Below are 19,216 nucleotides of genomic sequence, written 5' to 3' on the forward strand. Positions count from 1 at the left end.
CAGTAATTTTAAGTATATATGACGTCATCTGAATCACCTGTGATATAACCGGTACCTGTGAGTTAAGATGCTGACAAAACGTCCAGTAACGTATCAATAATGCCAATATTCTCGCGTCAAATATAGTTGGTTTAAATGTTAGGATTGAATTATTTCATACACCACAAGGATTTATTCTGACATATTTGGTCTGTATTGTGTAAATGAATGTTATGATCTGTTTATATTTACAGTGAAATTAAAGAGTCAATGTAATTTGGAAAGTTCTATCTTTGATGTAGAGCCGACAGAAAATATCGATGAGCCAGGTAATTCTATTAATTACACGAAAAGATTTCGATTAGAATTTTGAATGTGAATTTGATCCAGGGATTATCGATACTAAAGCATATGGATTATCGACAATCGATTACTATGCACATATGTTTTGTGGTATACTGATCACAGAATCCCGCCCCCCTCGGGATAGCGGGTCCCGGGGGCCGTGGTTTGTATCTCTAAGATCTAATCATTACACGTGTTGAAGTGTTCGATGCTAATTTACATGTCTGGTGACGGGCCTTGTTAGTGACTGAGAACTCTAAATGCGGTCAGTAAGGAAAAGGGTTATTTTGCTTGTTACACACGTTTGTGTGTCAGAGTGCTTTCAATAAAACCTTGAAAATGAAAAAAAAAAAGTGATTTTATAAAGAAAAAGAAATGAGTACATTTAATCTAAATACATTATATCACGGATTTAGATATACAGATGTATCCATTAAACCCCAGGAGAGTGGTATATAATTACTATACTTATATTGTTAAACCGTTATGTATGTTTGTATATGTATCGTCATCAATTTACTTATGTAATTACATGTAGAATTTACAATAAGCATTTAAATTGAATTGGATATAAGTCCGTGATTATAGCAGAAACTTAAATATAGATATAACTATATTTATGTTTCTGATTATAATCTGGACAAACTTGTAACAAAATGTACTTCTTTTGACATGAAACTGTTAGATGAACAGAGTATCAATAATTTATCAATAAGTCATTTATCCCCGCGAGATTAACTCGTCTGTCATGCCTGTGAGTTCAGGTGAGTGAGAGAGCTCAGGTAACGTGTCAGGGATGTCAACATCATCATCTGGAATGTCAGCATCATCATCTGGAATGTCAGCATCCATTCTTCAAATAGCGATTTTAATTTTTTGAGGTTTGAATAATTTCTTCAAAATTATGTTTAAACTATTTCGTTTGTTTTCGGGAATTGTATTTGTTTGTGTGTATTGTTGGTAAGAGATATTTAGCATTGTTTTGGTGTCCCGATTGTCTCTGATTTGATAGGGACGATTGTGTATTCCATGATTATATCTCAAATAAAAAACTTACATAAGACATTTCGGTCAAATTTAAAAGTCCATGAATTGTTTAAAATTCTGTCTTTGAAGTTTTGCCGAGAAGTTGAACAAGATAATTATATCAATTACTTATTATTGAGGATTTTATCCAGGGATTATCGATACTAAAACATGTGGATTATCGATAATCGATAAACAATGCAGATATGTTTAGTGGTAAACAGATCACAGAGTCCCGCCCCCTCGAGACAGCGGATCGCGGGGGTCGGGATCAGAGAGCCGTATGGGCTCTTTATCACAGCGATCTAATTACAGCATGTGTTGATTTGTCCTGTTACTAATCAACATGTCTGGTGAAGGCTGTTCTAGGCTGCCCTCGGCTGCCCTCGGCTCCCGTCTACCTTACAAGGCAATACACACAGGGAAACAAAGATGTATTTTATTTCACAATTTACAACATATAGAGTATACAAAAAGGAATCAGAAACAAGTGTCAAGACACTTATATAAATCTGACACACACACATATATATATATATAATGTGAAAACATCAGTTGGAATTTGACCTAATAATTAAATATTGGAGTTAATAGAAATAGAGAGAAACGTGAATGTGGGATTTGCTACTTCCATCTGGCTGTAGATATAAATTTATATATGGTATTAATCTAAAATAATAAACATACAAAGTATAAAACCGTTTACACAGCATTTAAAGGTGTGTGTGTGTGTCAGGTAATATGATACATCTTCATATCAGTAAGATAAGTATGTATGTGACGTCATATTAATTAACTTCGCCGTGAGATACACGCGGACCTGCTGTACCTGTGAGTTCAGGTGAGTGACAGAGTCAGGTAGCGTGTCATTCTAGTGTCAGCAGCCTCAACATTGGTGTCAATATCAGTTTGTCCATTAGGTGGTAGGGTTGAAACATTTCTTTTTCTTAATTCACCTACAAATGTAGTTTTAGAAAGACCTATTGTATTTTTGAATAAATTCCTTAATATAAATTACAAAATGATATTTAGGCCTTTTCATTTAAATTAAAGTTAATTAATGTTTGAAAGTGCTTTCTTTGATGTTTCGCCGACAAAAAATATCGATGTTCGGCGGGTAATTACAAGCGGGATTGCCACTTATACTTTGTAAAATTAATCCAATGATTATCAATATTAAAGCATACGGATTAACAATAATCGATGACTACGGACATATGCTGTGTGGTACACAGATCACAGAGCCCCGGCCCCCTCGGGATAGCGGATCCCGGGGGTCGGGATCAGTATGGGTCCTATCACCATGATCTAATCACAACACGCGTTTTGATGTTGTCGACAAATTTACATGTCTGGCGACAAGAAATTTCCTAAACATTTTTAGTAAAATTATTTTTCTTTCAATCTCAATCAAAACTACAAAACATACATTAATATCCATTTTATAAATCGGTAATAACTTATCAAGTTAATCCTCAAATCAATATAAACATTTTAGCTGCTTGGATCTTCACTTCAGCACTTTTATTTCGATGAATAACGCATGTAAGAATTGAACGGCGAGGCAACCTATAAAGTACACCTGATTGAAGAAAAAGCGGAAAATGTAAAATTAAATAATTCTTCATTTCTAAATTAAAATTGAAATTATTTGATGTGGCCACATCAAAAGTCAGTGAGTGTATGGTCATGCCGACATGTGGAGAAAACAAAGGATTTTCCTGGCGACCTGTTATTATTATCTAATTTATGGGGAATTTTTATTGAACTTCCAAAGTGTTCCTCGTGATAAGCATCTGATGTTCCTATCTACGAGGAGGGGTAGGGACCTGTATCTCCGGGGAGGGGCGGGCACATGTGAAGGTAACATTGTTTGGAAAGTGACAAAAGCAAAGCGAAGATTATCTGAACATTTTATTCCCGAGCGCCTTATCTACATTGAAGTAAGGTTACCCTAACGTTTGAAGTGAATAGAGAGCCATTGGTAAATTAAACATTGTTTCACCTCGGTTTATATTAAAAATGAAGGTCCATCAATGTTCGCATGAACATTAATACCAATACTAAGGAAAGCATTTAGCACATTTCCCATATAATCTGTTATAACTTAAGTTACGACGTTGAATGTACCTTTTAATCAAAACCTGTTGATACATTGTACCTATAAACGGGAACTACATGGAGTTCATAAACATTAGGCCCCTATTCATCAAACCGTTCTTTTGCTAAAATACTTTCGGTAATAAATCTGATATCTGAATTAATTTTTTTTTCGATGATTTGAAAGAATTTTCGAAAGACTTCTAGTGAAATATTAATTTCAATGTTTAGATTTTTCTTTAAACAGTAACTTCATGATTTAATTGAGGTTAAAGAAAGTAGGGTTGAACGCACAATTCTTGTTTGAGCATGAATTTGGTTTCATGGATTGGTTGTATGATATATAAGCATCTTGGAATCCTATATGCTATGTTGCATTTGGAAATAAATTGAAATGAAATGAATACGAGCCTCGTCTTGGATGTAGTCTCCATATCAACCTCCCCAGGTGTCATTAAGATGCACAATCTAGGTTAATGTTGTAATGAACATTTGTAGGACCGGGATGGTCAGAGTGTGACGTATGTGTTTTAGGGGGTGGGGGAGGAAGAACGGTGAAAGGGAGTGGGGGGGGGGGGGGGGGGGGGGGGGGATCTTCTGACATCAAAGTCTGGTCGTGGACATATCGTATTTACACAGATAGTTGTGAAGCAAACATTCTGGGCTATCATAGCCCACAAGTTAACGACCATAAAATATCCATTTACTGTCATCACGAGTTGTCTGTACTCGCTTAGTACCCAACACCCTGGGTCGGGATTACGTGAACGTTTTATATACTTGGTCGGTTTATTTTCGTGTGTATTGAATTTATTGGTTTTTAAGTGTTATGAAGCCTTTTCAAAACCAGAATGTCCTTTTTAGTTATATTAAGAAGTGTTTAAAGTTATAGGAACGATATTTAAAAAAATACCTTTCAAGTATACAGAATTCTAATTTTCTTTGATTTATTTAGAATATAATGAATTGATATAAAACGTTACAATAATCCGTGAGTAAATAGATTGTTTTATTAGCTAATCTTTTCTTTTCATCCGTAAGCTATCTATTCCCATTCACGTACATACCTGATACAATTTCAACTTGTTACCTGGCCAGGGGGCGGGGCTAAGTACACTACAAAGGCGCCGCATTGATCTTTCCCTGCGATACCTCAGCATCGCGTCCAATCAGAATGCGTGAAATTGTGTGAAGGCGGGGTTTGACCAAATACGGACAATGACTTTCCATAAAGCACATGCGAGCTTATAAATAGGCAGATGAGAACAGGTGTATGACAACACAGGAGTAGATGAGCTCATATAAATAACACTGGACAAATTAACTGTTTGTAAATCAAAATCGGCCAAAAATTGGGACTTATTTCGGATACATTTGGTAGAACCTGTGTTATCAGTCTAAAAAAAAATCTGTGGAGACAACATATCTTGTTGTCCCTGTATATTAGAACCAGGACGTAACTTCACTGTGTATTCCGTCTGGACTGATTCAATCTACGTGATCAAACACAGGCTGTTGGGGTGTTTAGGACTAGTTTCTGGGTGTTACAATGCCTGTACTTTGCCAGGAAAATAACATGTTTCCAACCGGTCGCCATCCCTCCCCCGTCACCAACTATACATACGGACATTTCCCTGGGTACCAGGGCACCCAGTACACTTCACAGACCCAGGACTTTTCTCAGTATGTGGATCCTAACACGGCATTACAACAACAGTACACGTACGGGGTGACGGGATCTAGCCCGTCCATGGCCCGACCCCAGGGGATGGACGAATGGATGAACTATTCTGGGATGCCGACAACCACAACCTCCTCCTACAGTCCACAGTCAATGCACTATTCGTACCGCCCCGGGGGTATGGATTACAACCAACACCAGGCTCCCTTGCCCCAGGGGAATCAGACCCTTACGATCCTGGGGAGTTCCCCCCAGTCCGAGGGGTCCCCCACCTCCACCACTTCCTCCGGGAGTTCCGGGTCGCCGTCCAATAAGCAGCTCAGACCCCCATTCGACTGGATGAAGAAAGCCTCTTACACGACTAGTACTCCAAGTGCAGGTAATTGCCAGACTACTTTATCATTTATTAATGTATATATATGAATGCAAATTTTATTCTAAAAATACCATATTTTTCACATTTTTTCTTAGGTTTTGAATTACCTTTTTTTGGAACAGAATTTTCTAACGTGTCACTCAAAAAACATTAGCGTCTATTTTTTATAATACCCTTTACAAACTGAAAAATTCAGAAAGTATTTTATTATAAGCTGCCTATTTGATAATATGAATAAAATTGATTGTTTATTTGATACAGCTAGATAGACAGGAATGATTATAAATCCGTAAAATAATTAATTAAAATTTTAAAAATTAATTTCATAAATATTTGTAAATTCTTAAGCCATATAGCTGACCATGCTGACACGTGACGATGTGTGGTTAGTTCCTTTCTTTAAAATAAATTTCTTTAAAGTTTGCAATGTGAGCTGGTGGAGATGCCTTGAAATTCAATTTTGAGGTTTGAAATGATAAATAATTTATTTTTCGAAATTATTTTATTCAAAGTGGTTATGAATAGAAGAATAATCGTGGGTTTTCTTTAATAATTATGATTCGATATTACAATGTCTCTCGGCAACTCAAAAACCGTACACGAGGATGTCAACAATAGGATTTTATTCTCATAAACATATAAAGTGTAGAGAATTACATACGTACAAAACTGTGATTTTCCAATCTTCGGTACGATCTTTGAATGGTCAGTTTTTATTTGTTATGGTCAATCCCGGTAATTCCGGATAATCTGAGAGTGGCCATTGATCGCCCCAGACCACCCGTTACCTGTAATACAGGTGAGATATCCTCTTAATTGGTTCCGACAACGAAGGTTTTGTTACAACAATTGGATTCCCAAATATAACAAATAGGTGTAGATAATACGTAGACTTTTTCATACCCCAACAATAGTGACATAACGGCCATGTTAGAGATCCTCGTACCTATTCAGGGAGGATTGATTTCCAATCTATTTTTGTCGCTCCGCCCAGTGGTCACAATGGAATGACCACAGATCAGAGACACCTACACTCGGACGTTAATTTGTCAGGTTAATTCACACTGACCATTACAAACATTGGCCCAATCAACTGCGACTTCCCGTAAATCTCCCCTAGATCTCTATAACCTCCACCGGTAATTGGATTTCAAATACACAAGCATTTTTTGGCTCTTGAAAATAAATTGAAAGTCTTTACGCAATTTTCAATTGATCGTACATGTTTAAACCAAGTGTGTCCTCAGAATTATTAAAATAAATACACAAAATCAAGATAAAATGACAAATATTATAACTTCATTAAAATACATCCTTAAAAATTATCTTCTTTTTTTTGTATGTTTTTATATTCATATTTACGTTGCATATAATGTTGTCCAAACTTTTTGCAAACTTGCAAACAATCTTTTCCAAATTTACCATTCTAAGTAATGAAGTGGAAATCAATGTGTTTACAAACATTTTGTTAACGGACCATTTTATGGATAGAAATAATGACGATGATTGTTAAGAAACTGTAAGGTTGTAAACTTGTAAATGTATGTGGTAAGTAGAGCGCTGGGATTGTAAACCCTAACCTGTATACTAGTCCAGTAATAAACCTATTATAGGGATCGTATAGCCCCTAATTAACACCTAACATTACATCAGTATCCGCAATTTTATTTCAGCGTGAAATTTATTATGTCTGTAGTTTAGAGAGCTTTTGAGTTGTTTGAATAAAATGAATTGAAAAGTAATTCATAAAACAATTCACTCAAACTATAGAGAAGGCGATATATAATTATTTTATTAGCGAATTATTAAGAAAATAAAAAGATTGATATTATTCAGATAACGTTGATCACGGACGTGTCCTGATATATACGCGGGTTGTATTCTCCTACAGAATTTCTGAATTAGGCTAAAGGTATAAAACTTGGTGCAAACCCATTTATCTTCTGAATTTGTGGCATTTAAATAAAACATAAATTCAATTTTCCTTCTTCGAACCAATTAGTACAAAAAGTACCAAGGGTGTTAGAAAGTCCGTCTATCCGAGAATAGCTGAGTTATAAATTAGGGTAACATTTAATTAATTGGCCACTTTATCTATCGAAATTGAATTCCAATTCTACACGAATGTGCTAAGTATCAATATCTTGGAGTTATTAAACACTGGCTGTGACAAAGGCAGCTGCGCTTGCTATCAGAATATAGCTTTTCAAATATCGCGTGTGTTTTCACTGAGGATCTATCCGTGATAACAAGGCTCTCATACTCGTGAACTCGACAAAATAAATCAAAGAGGGGAATTATCAGAAATGTGGAATCGCTGTTTAACTACTATTTTCTTTCGTCACTGATGAATAGCCGAAACACATCAATCTCGTGGCTGGATTAGTCCGACCGATAGTGGATGCGACTTATCCGCGGTTGTTGGAATGATATTAGGACAAACTCCCTGTTGAAATCCTCCGATTGTGTATAGGTACAGGGCATTGAAGTTTTATTTTGGGCATATCTTTAAAACTTCTCTGATCTGTCTGGGCGGATTCATGACAAAGATTATGCAGATGTTTGTTATGTGTTCCGTTCTTATCGGAGAAGAACAATGGCCAGCTTCGCCTGAGAATGCTACAGTGGGGGTGTAGGATCTTGTTTGATCCCCCGGGATTGGGAGGGTTGCTAGAGGTGTTGAAACTTCAATAGAAAAGCGATAAATACAGTTATTCAGATGTAAACTGACGACGGACGCTATTAAGGGAAACATAGATAGAAATACAATGTATTGCTTACATTTCTGTTTTAGTTTGATCGTGATACTCTAACTGTAATAAAATGTCCATATTCTAACAATCGAAAATAAAATTTAAAAATATATTACTGACTTCTTGTGAATTTAAAATGAGATAACTCGAAACTATGATTCAAACCTGTTAATAGAGCGTTATAGAGCTCAGTTCGATACTTATACAGGTATTCGGTGTCTGGTTTAATAGGCACTGGAACACGGCAACATATGGCCATGTTTACTCCCAGTTAAACAGGTCTAAGCGTTAGTCAGGGCTAGTGAAATATCCGATACACATCATTTACGGATTGAAATCAAATTATACCGAAATACATTTAAAAATGGAAAATATGTAAACCAACAATTTTATGCATAATTTCGAATTTCCGATCAATCCGGTCCGTTACTAGAAACATTTTCCGGAAACGGTTGTTATACGAAACGGTTCCAGATTATTGGCCTTCCGGAGTCGGTTTCGATAATTACACACCCACGATGGGAAAACCACAAGACATAAAATTCCAGCATGTAATCAAAGAAGAGTTCTCCCACCACCGCCACCTACTGCGAGGTCCATTTAATTAGAATTAACCGCAAATCGTCCACGGAAGACGGACAGTACTGCAAATTGTCCGTGCTAAATTTCGGCCATTTTTACGTAATCGTTAGTGCTAACGACCGTGGGATGAGCAACCGAACGAATATGGTTCTCTGTAAATCTTTAAGCAATAGAAAGCGGTATGTCTAATGATCATTCAAAGAGGTTCTTATACATCATACATTTTATGCGAGAAAAAATATCACCACTAAGTCTAGTAATCACATTCTAAAAATAATCTCCAGGGAAATATTAAAATGTTTCCAAAGCAAATATTTCCACCCTAAATAGTGTAAAAGTGACATAAAAGCTTGTCCAATTGAAATAAATGTTTGATAGGTGAAATATGTCGTTTTAACACTTAAACTGATATAAAACTATAATACGTGATAATAGACAAGGCGATATTATCATTGGTCCAGTTTAACACCTTACTCTTAACAGTAACTACGGCCACGAGCTATCAGATACATGATAAAAATACCCTACAGCTTTATATCGGTAATTACATTTGCTACGGACCAATTTACACAATCGGTATCAATAGTCAGTTGATTATTCGGCCAGTGTCCAGTGTTAATATTTTAAGGTTTTAATGCGAAGAACGGACCGCGATCTTTATCGCTGACTTGCCTCGTGTCCCATTGGGGCCCTTATACCACTTGTGCCGTAACTGGTCAGTTCACGAATGTCCGAGAAGACGCTCTCACCTGTTTGACCAGGTAAAGGCAAGTCTCGCAGGTCCAAACATTTAATTAAAGCTTGCCCAAGGCACTTGAAAACCGGAGATGGAGAATTGTCTCCCAAATAACCGACCGAACTCGTGCGGCAGAATTTCCGATCTTGCACAATGATGATGTCCATGTTTTATCTCTGGTATAGAGAGATAGGGGAAGGCTTTGTCTACAGGTAATTACCTAGAGACGGCTAGACGACCGTTGTCTAGATCAATGCAGGATTCCAGTCTGCTTGATATGAAGCTTTTCCTACTAGGAGAAAAACAATTAATAACAGTATATATAAAACAAAGAAAACATTCCGTAGATAACAAGGACGCACGTGTAAACGTAATCTGTTAGGAAGTACCAAAATATAATATTTCCGTATTTCATACAAATTTTCATACAGATTTAACATTTTATAAACTACTTTTTGCTCGAGAGAAAAAAAACACCAAAAAACAAAAAAACCACTAGGGTTTGGGTTGGGACAAGAAGAAAGCATTTTGATGATTATTTTGAATACCATCTAGCCATATGATTTCATAACCTGTAATACTCGTATGCTGATGAGCCTTGCTTTGTGTTTTTCAGGAAAGACTCGAACCAAGGACAAGTACCGCGTGGTGTATAGTGACCACCAGCGCCTGGAGTTGGAGAAAGAATTCCACTACAGTCGGTACATCACAATCCGCCGGAAGTCCGAACTGGCCCAGACCCTAGCACTGTCCGAACGCCAGGTCAAGATCTGGTTTCAAAATCGTCGCGCCAAGGAGAGGAAGCAAAACAAGAAACGTGAGGATGGCGGGAAATCATCAACGGAAGTAGGTCTCCACAATGAGGCTATGGGTGAAGTTCAGGGTATGTCACTTCCGCTGAACAATATACACATCAAGTCCGACCCCAGCGACGACTACTGCCAGTCCACCACACACATGCAGGACCAAGGCCAAGGTCACATGGTTCATCCGACCTCACCACTCCACGTGAACACAACACGCGATACGTCACCACTGCACGTGCCCACGATAAAAATGGACCCAAGTGAACTTGTGACGCAACATGCGTGATGACAGTGTACTGGATATTAATTGTGCAATTTTACTTTACTGTCCATCAGGATCGCCTCTGGGAGTTCACAATGATCATTGAACTGGACAGCGTTTGTGAACAAGACAACCATAAGTGAACTAGTAAGCTAGAAACCCGATGTGAACTAGACAAACCCATGGTCAAACATTCATGACGAGGGTGATTTATTTTGAGGGGTTGTTGGTGAATGCAGAATACTCGGTGTACATACGGCTGTAGCTCGGAATATTAATAATATATTATTGTACATATCATTGACATATATACATGCATTTGTTTAAATGACGTCATCCAAACACGTGACTTTGGAAATGTGAATAAAGTACTATGTTATGTAAACCGGAAGTGATAGTTTATTGTGTATGTAAACAAACTTACATTTTTACAATCGTACCAGAATGAAGATTATATGATGGGTGGATGAATGGATGGATTAATAGGTGGATGATTGGGTGATATTTAATATGTTTTCTTCATTTGTTGATCATGCAATAAACTTAATTATATGAAATATAAACTATTTTTATCATTTTTTTTTTCAATTTTATTTTTTAAAAAAAGTGAGATATAAGATATCTGGAATATAATATTGGAATGCAATTCAAGATTATGTGACGACCAGGAATTTGAACAGCTGATTTTATAGCATGGATAGGATTTTGAATAAAGTTAAGAAGGCCATGTTTCTCTATGTGTAAAATAACACTCCAAATACAGAATACATCAAATATAGATTTCATTATCCAAGAATACACAGACGCGTGGGGTCAGTCAAAGAAAGTATTTATAAAAAATAATTTGAAATTGACATTCCTCAGAACGAAAGTGTTAGCTAAGGCGGAATAGATTACAGGTATATTTATTTGTACGTTGAGAAGAATTTACATTTTTTGAATTGTCATAGAATGAAAATTAAACTGTTCCCGATACCGTTTGAAATGTTACAATTCAACAACAGAAATCTAATACAAATGGAAAAGATATAAAGCTAGTTAGTTAGTCGCCATTCCACAAAAGCATATCGATATTTCAAAATGTTTGATTTGAATGAGTCGGGATCAATGTAGTGCGATATTAATTGAAACAAAAGGGGCCCTGTACTGGCTTATACTGTCCGCCGTGTTTGCTAAGTTAAAAGGAGCGGAGATTATTTCGGTGGCGATTTCCTATCAGCTTCAATATGAAACATTGAAGCTATGCAACACGTAATTGTTTTCTGTAATCAAATCTACATAACTCATGTTGTGTACATAATACAATAGGGTGGGCGTCCCTTTGAAGTTTTACGGTACATCAGGGAAGTGTTTAATGGGTCTACTATTGATAACTAAAACACGCTCAAGCGACTCAAGTCCTTGGATAAATTTTCAATGGACTCAATATTTGTACATAAAAGAAGTAAGTCTGAAAAAAGGTTTATACCAACTGTTACTGTCGGACGATGGAAACAAACGTTTCTACAATTTATCAAAAATATCCCTATAAAAGTATTATGCAAGGCGAGTTATATGCTTTCCTTAAAGGGGCATCCCTTCGTTCGGGCATCAGAAACATGCACAATTTCTATTGATGAAATCTATGTCTGAACGATGAATATATGTGTGTTTGTGTCTACATGTAATGAAATTAATGCCGAAATGTACAAGATAAGGGCGTATCATATATACAAATACCATATGTCTTTGCGGTAATAAGTAATACTTCGGGTCGAATTAAGAATTTTCAGGACTTAATACTCGAAGAACTTTGGTTTATCTTGAGAGTAAAACTGCCGTATTAATGTAAAGATTATAACTTTTAACTCCTTTGAAAAAATACATATTTTCCAGTAACTTTAATTTTGACAATCTATTTATAAATAATATTGTCCCACTTCTAGAGGGTCCCATTCCTATTGGTAGAGGGATATGACCTAGAAATAGTGTCTCACTCCTAGTGGTAGAGGGACATGACCCAGTAATAGTGTCTCGCTCCTATTAGTAGAGGGATATGACCCAGTAATAGTGTCCAACTCCTAGTGGTAGAGGGACATGACCCAGTAATAGTGTCCCACTCCTATTAGTAGAGGAATATGACCCAGTAATAGTGTCCCACTCCTAGTGGCGGAGGGATATGACCCAGTAATAGTGTCCCTATCCTAGTGGTGGAGGGATATGACCCAGTAATAGTGTCCCACTCCTAGTGGTAGAGGGATATGACCCAGTAATAGTGTCCCACTCCTAGTGGCGGAGGGATATGACCCAGTAATAGTGTCCCTATCCTAGTGGTAGAGGGATATGACCCAGTAATAGTGTCCAACTCCTAGTGATGGAGGGATATGACCCAATAATAGTGTCCCACTCCTAGTGGTAGAGGGATATGACCCAGTAATAGTGTCCCTCTCCTAGTGGTGGAGGGATATGACCCAGTAATAGTGTCCCTATCCTAGTGGTAGAGGGATATGATCCAGTAATAGTGTCCCACTACTAGTGGTGGAGGGACACGACCCAGTAATAGTGTCCCACTCCTAGTTGTAGAGGAACATCGACCCAGTAATAGTGTCCCACTCCTAGTGGTGGAGGGAATGACCCAGTAATATTGTCCCACTCCTAGTGGTGGAGATATATGACCTAGTAATAGTGTCCCACTCCTAGTGGTGGAGGGATATGACCAAATAATAGTGTCCCACTCCTAGTGGTGGAGGGATATGACCCAGTAATAGTGTCCCACTCCTAGTGGTGGAGGGATATGACCCAATAATAGTGTCCCACTCCTAGTGGTGGAGGGATATGACCCAGTAATAATGTCCCATTCCTAGTGGTGGAGGGATATGACCCAGTAATAGTGTCCCACTCCTAGTGGCGGAGGGATATGACCCAGTAATAGTGTCCCACTCCTAGTAGTAGAGGGATATTACCCAGTAATAGTGTCCCTCTCCTAGTAATAGACGGATATGACCCAGTAATAGTGTCCCTATCCTAGTGGTGGAGGGATATGACCCAGTAATAGTGTCCCACTCCTAGTGGTAGAGGGAAATGACCCAGTAATAGTGTCCCTATCCTAGTGGTAGAGGAATATGACTCAGTAATAGTGTCCCACTCCTAGTGGCGGAGGGATATGACCCAGTAATAGTGTCCCACTCCTAGTGGTAGAGGGATATGACCCAGTAATAGTGTCCCTATCCTAGTGGTGGAGGGATATGACCCAGTAATAGTGTCCCACTCCCAGTGGTAGAGGGATATGACCCAGTAATAGTGTCCCACTCCTAGTGGTGGAGGGATATGACCCAGTAATAGTGTCCCACTCCTAGTGGTGGAGGGATATGACCCAGTAATAGTGTCCCTATCCTAGTGGTAGAGGGATATGACCCAGTAATAGTGTCCCTATCCTAGTGGTAGAGGGATATGACCCAGTAATAGAGTCCCACTCCTAGTGGTGGAGGGATATGACCCAGTAATAGTGTCCCACTCCTAGTGGTAGAGGGATATGACCCAGTAATAGTGTCCCACTCCTAGTGGTAGAGGGGTATGACCCAGTAATATTGTCCCACTGCTAGTGGTGGAGGGATATGACCCAGTAATAGTGTCCCACTCCTAGTGGTGGAGGGATATGACCCAGTAATAGAGTCCCACTCCTAGTGGTGGAGGGATATGACCCAGTAATAGTGTCCCACTCCTAGTGGTAAAGTGATATGACCCAGTAATATGTCCCACTCCTAGTGGTGGAGGGATATGACCTAGTAATGGTGTCCCATTCCTAGTGGTGGAGGGATATGACCCAGTAATAGTTTCACACTCCTAGTGGTAGAGGGATATGACCCAGTAATATAGTCCCACTCCTAGTGGTGGAGGGATATGACCCAGTAATAGTATCACACTCCTAGTGGTAGAGGGATATGACCCAATAATAGTGTCCCACTCCTAGTGGTGGAGGGATATGACCCAGTAATAGTGAACCACTCCTAGTGGTGGAGGGATATGACCCAGTAATAGTGTCCCACTCCTAGTGGTGGAGGGATATGACCCAATAATAGTGTCCCTATCCTAGTGGTAGAGGGATATGACCCAGTAATAGTGTCCCACTCCTAGTGGTAGAGGGATATGACCCAATAATAGTGTCTCACTCCTAGTGGTGGAGGGATATGACCCAGTAATAGAGTCCCACTCCTAGTGGTGGAGGGATATGACCCAGTAATAGTGTCCCACTCCTAGTGGTGGAAGGATATGACCCAGTAATAGTGTCCCACTCCTAGTGGTGGAGGGATATGACCCAGTAATAGTGTCCCACTCCTAGTGGTGGAGGGATATGACCCAGTTATAGAGTCCCACTCCTAGTGGTAGAGGGATATGACCCAGTAATAGAGTCCCACTCCTAGTGGTGGAGGGATATGACCCAGTAATAGAGTGCCACTCCTAGTGGTGGAGGGATATGACCCAGTAATAGAGTCCCACTCCTAGTGGTGGAGGGATATGACCCAGTAATAGAGTCCCACTCCTAGTGGTGGAGGGATATGACCCAGTAATAGTGTCCCACTCCTAGTGGTGGAGGGATATGACCCAGTAATAGTGTCCCACTCCTAGTGGTGGAGGAATATGACCCAGTAATAGTGTCCGACTCCCAGTGGTAGAGGGATATGACCCAATAATCGTGTCCCACTCCTAGTGGTAGAGGGATATGACCCAGTAACAGTGTCCCACTTCTAGTGGTGGAGGGACATGACCCAGTAATAGTGTCCCACTCCTAGTGGTGGAGGGATATGCCCCAGTAATAGAGTCCCACTCCTAGTGGTGGAGGGATATGACCCAGTAATATGTCTCACTCCCAAGGGTTAGTTCACGGTTAATTATCCATAGGTTGTACGTGAAGCCAATCTCTGGAATTCCGAGAATAACGTATTAATGCACGTTACGTTTATGTTATCTAGGTTTTCAATTTAATATGATTAATTGTCCAGTGTTTGTACCCAGAATGCGGCTTTCTGATTGGTTGAGATTTTTTTCATACCTCTATGAAAAAAATACGAATATGACGCGAAATAAGTGACGTCACAATACGGCCATTGACATTGCGTATTGATTTGTGAAAAAGAATCCCTTATAAGACCAGTTGAATTGTACATAAAACATGTGTTAATTTTGAAAATCATTTAAAAAAATAATTATAAGCGTTGATGTCAATTATTTTTTAGTTTCATTGGGGTATGAAAAAAATTGTTTGCAAACTTTTGTAAGAATCCGCACCAGTTTGCAATCAATCTTTTTTCCGACCCCAATGAAACTGTGCTGTTCCTGAAGTTATGTACATGGATATGTATTGGGTAGTGTTTATCTAAAATAAGACTTTCGTCCTATAATCTGGATATAGAGTATGGCAGAAAGTATAATGTTCCAAGGGTAACAGATTGTATGCTAGTTGTAATTTAGAAGAAATTGAAGACGAGTATCATTTTTATCACAATGTCCATTTTACTCTGATATTCGTCAAAAATATACAAGTATTAAGAATTATCTTTACGAAAAGACAAATGATTTTAAATTAGTAAACTTGTTAAGTGTAAACAATGTAAAATAGCTAAATAAAACTGGTAAATTTATTCATTTAGCTTTTAGAAAAAGGACCGAAAAAATAAATAGTTGGATATTATTTTGTCAAATTATTGCGATGCTCGTTTTTTATAATAAGCAGACACTATCATGTTGTTCACTCTCCGTTTTTCATGTAATTGTAATGTGGGATATTTATGTATAACCATGTTGTTATTTTCACTTACTAGTATGGGCCGATAGGTCCACGGAATAAAATGAACTTGAACATGAACTTGTGGAGAGGTCCTTTGCATTGTCGTAAAATAACCCGGAATCCCAATCCGATTGCTCCATTTAAGCATCAATCAATTAACACATTTGTCTAATAGACTGAAGGTTAAAAAAATATATATTCAGAAATTGTACCCAGTTAGAAAATCTTGTACTATGCTGCTATTCACCAATTCATTATGGTTAAACGATTAAGTATTTTCCATTTATTACGATACGTATTTGGTTTAAAGCATGCTCGGCTAAACAAATATATCATCATCAGCTCCTCCGATTTATCTTAACACGAAAGAAGTTGTGCTCGTACTTTACAGATGTATCTTGTGGATTTTAATGACGACCTCGCCAAAACGGGATCTGTGAGACCAGTGACTTGACACTTGTTTCTGATTCTTTTTTGTAACATTTAGATGTTGTATATATATTGTTAAATTGAAATTGACAAATAAAGCACAGTTTAAACTCAATATCACTTGGTAGATGACCTTCCTAGAGACGAGGACTGTTTAGATTATGTGTGGACTTCCATACAGATGACAGACTGAGTGTGACCAGGCGATTAGAAGAAGCACCATACCTCCTCCACAACATACTAAAGTCGCCACACTGGTCGGTATTATGATGACACTACATACATGTTCTGTAGAAACACAATTTTGAAAATTATGGACTTAATTGAAAACAATAAAGTAATCGAATTATGGGTCTTTTACACCTCCCCATCAACATTTTGTCTTTGGTCGCATCCTATCATCAATTTAGGCCATTAGCATCGCTAACGAGTCTTAGAAGGACGAATAACTGTGAGGTGTTAACCACTTTGGCTCTATACTGTATCAAACGCTCAATTTAAAAGTGCCACTATTTTGTGTGTCTTTTGTCTAATCCTTTGAACTACAACATGCCTGATATAAAACGTCTACAAGTTTGATTATTTAATGAACCGCAACTTTTGCGCGAAATAAAACTTTTCATTGAATAGTCGTTATGTTGAAGAAGGTTGCAACGGTTGTGCGTCCAGGACTAATACATAATGCTACATGTGTGGGTTTGTACCTTGTAGTCTGTAATTTGCCGCTAGATACATAGTATATTGTCCGGATTTAAATTTGAAATGAAAAGTAATGTTTGTTTTTTGATATGTATTAAATACTGTTGACATATTTGGTGGCGTTTCCCAGATTTACAGGTTTTATATAATTATCTATAATCTGAAATAACAATATTCACCAAACATGTCGTATTATATATTATCATCCAATGACTTTATCATGAATTAATAAACTTAAGATGTTTTATGCTTTCTCCTTAAATATGCTGTTATTGTTATTAGTATGTGTTCCCTTCAAGTATGGGACACATTCGAATATTTCTATTTCGATATGACTGGGACAATTCAAATTCTACTACATATTGGACCGGTTAAGGATGTACATGTACAATGTACATATGCCCCCCCTAGAAGGCCGAAACAGCAGTATGATATAGTTTAAGATGTTACTACAATCAGAGACCTATATTATTTAGTATATAGGTCTCTGCTACAATGTAAATTAATAATTAAAGATGTTTTTAAGCGTGTCTTATATACAGCTATATGATGTAATTTTACATGTAACTACACTGTAAATTAATATATCACTATGTTTTTAAGCGTGTCTATTATATGTGTTGTTTTATATGTTAGTTTAAACAGTCATTATTTGTCAATTTCCATTTAACAATATACATGTATATACAACATATAAATGATACAAAAAGGAATCAGAAACAAGTGTCAAGACACTTATATAAATCTGACACCTAGTAAGTAATACCGACGGTATAATCCAATATAGGGATTGGTAAAAGTAGCAATATTCACCTTCTCTCCCTGATATCTACATTTGTCCTTTTTCCTTCCAACTATTTGATTTACTTTCGTTATAAATTAATGTAATTATTTTGTGTCGCTATCACATTTTCTGGAATACAGATTTGTGGAGAGGGCTTTTCTACGTTGTTATAACTTCTGCCCGATTCATTTGTTTCAAACAATAAAATATGTTCAAATCAATATAGGTACTGGATCCTAACAAACAGATGTTAGTTGGATGCGTATTACTAGAAATAGATAATTTGTCAAATAGTAATAACGACAGTACAAACAAGTAAATTGTCGAACTTTCGAGGTAATCTGCCCCTTTATCAAGACACAAGTAAATTACAAACGATCACATATAGAACATTGAACAGTTACATAAATATAGTGGGTATAAACAACAATAAATATCGCTATGTTGTGAAAATGATCCCCTCGGTCGATAATTAATTCGCCGAGGGCCTATTATAATTAATTAGATAACACACACACACATATAAATATACATGTAGGTTGACGTTACATAACAGCATAGACATGGTAAAACACAACATCGTATCATAATGACAATAGAGTCTATTGTGAAAATATCAGTTAGAATTTGATCAAATAATCAATATATTGTAGTTAATGAAAAGGGAGAAAACGTGAAAGTTGGGATTTGCTGCTTCTATCTGGTTGTAGATATATATTTAATATGATATTAATCTAAGATAATAGACGTACAAAATATGTACAAATGTACATGCTACGTAAGCATTGACAATCAGTTTGATTTTACAAGGAAATTTTGCACAGCAAGGAATATCCTCGTGTTGATTGACGTAAACTTATGTATATGGTAAAGTGAGAATATATTTAAAAATAT

At 37.4% G+C, this 19,216-nt stretch overlaps 1 protein-coding gene across 1 annotated transcript; it reads left to right on the forward strand.

Annotated features, from left to right (window-relative positions):
* The first annotated feature begins 4,708 nt into the window (after positions 1 to 4,708).
* LOC117329111 (homeobox protein CDX-1-like) lies at positions 4,709 to 11,203 on the forward strand. The gene is made up of 2 exons (XM_033886844.1): positions 4,709 to 5,510; positions 10,195 to 11,203. Exons 1-2 carry the CDS (start codon positions 5,000 to 5,002, stop codon positions 10,668 to 10,670), a joined length of 987 nt encoding a protein of 328 aa, XP_033742735.1. The 5' UTR covers positions 4,709 to 4,999; the 3' UTR covers positions 10,671 to 11,203.
* Positions 11,204 to 19,216: the final 8,013 nt, after the last annotated feature.

Source organism: Pecten maximus, chromosome 6, assembly GCF_902652985.1.
Source record: "Pecten maximus chromosome 6, xPecMax1.1, whole genome shotgun sequence".
Lineage (NCBI taxonomy): Eukaryota > Metazoa > Mollusca > Bivalvia > Pectinida > Pectinidae > Pecten > Pecten maximus.

Coding starts and splice junctions, on each gene's coding strand:
- LOC117329111 (XM_033886844.1), top strand. CDS start 5,000: ATGCCTGTACTTTGCCAGGAAAATAACATGTTTCCAACCGGTCGCCAT. Junction 5,511..10,194: donor GACTAGTACTCCAAGTGCAG/GTAATTGCCAGA, acceptor TGTGTTTTTCAG/GAAAGACTCGAACCAAGGAC.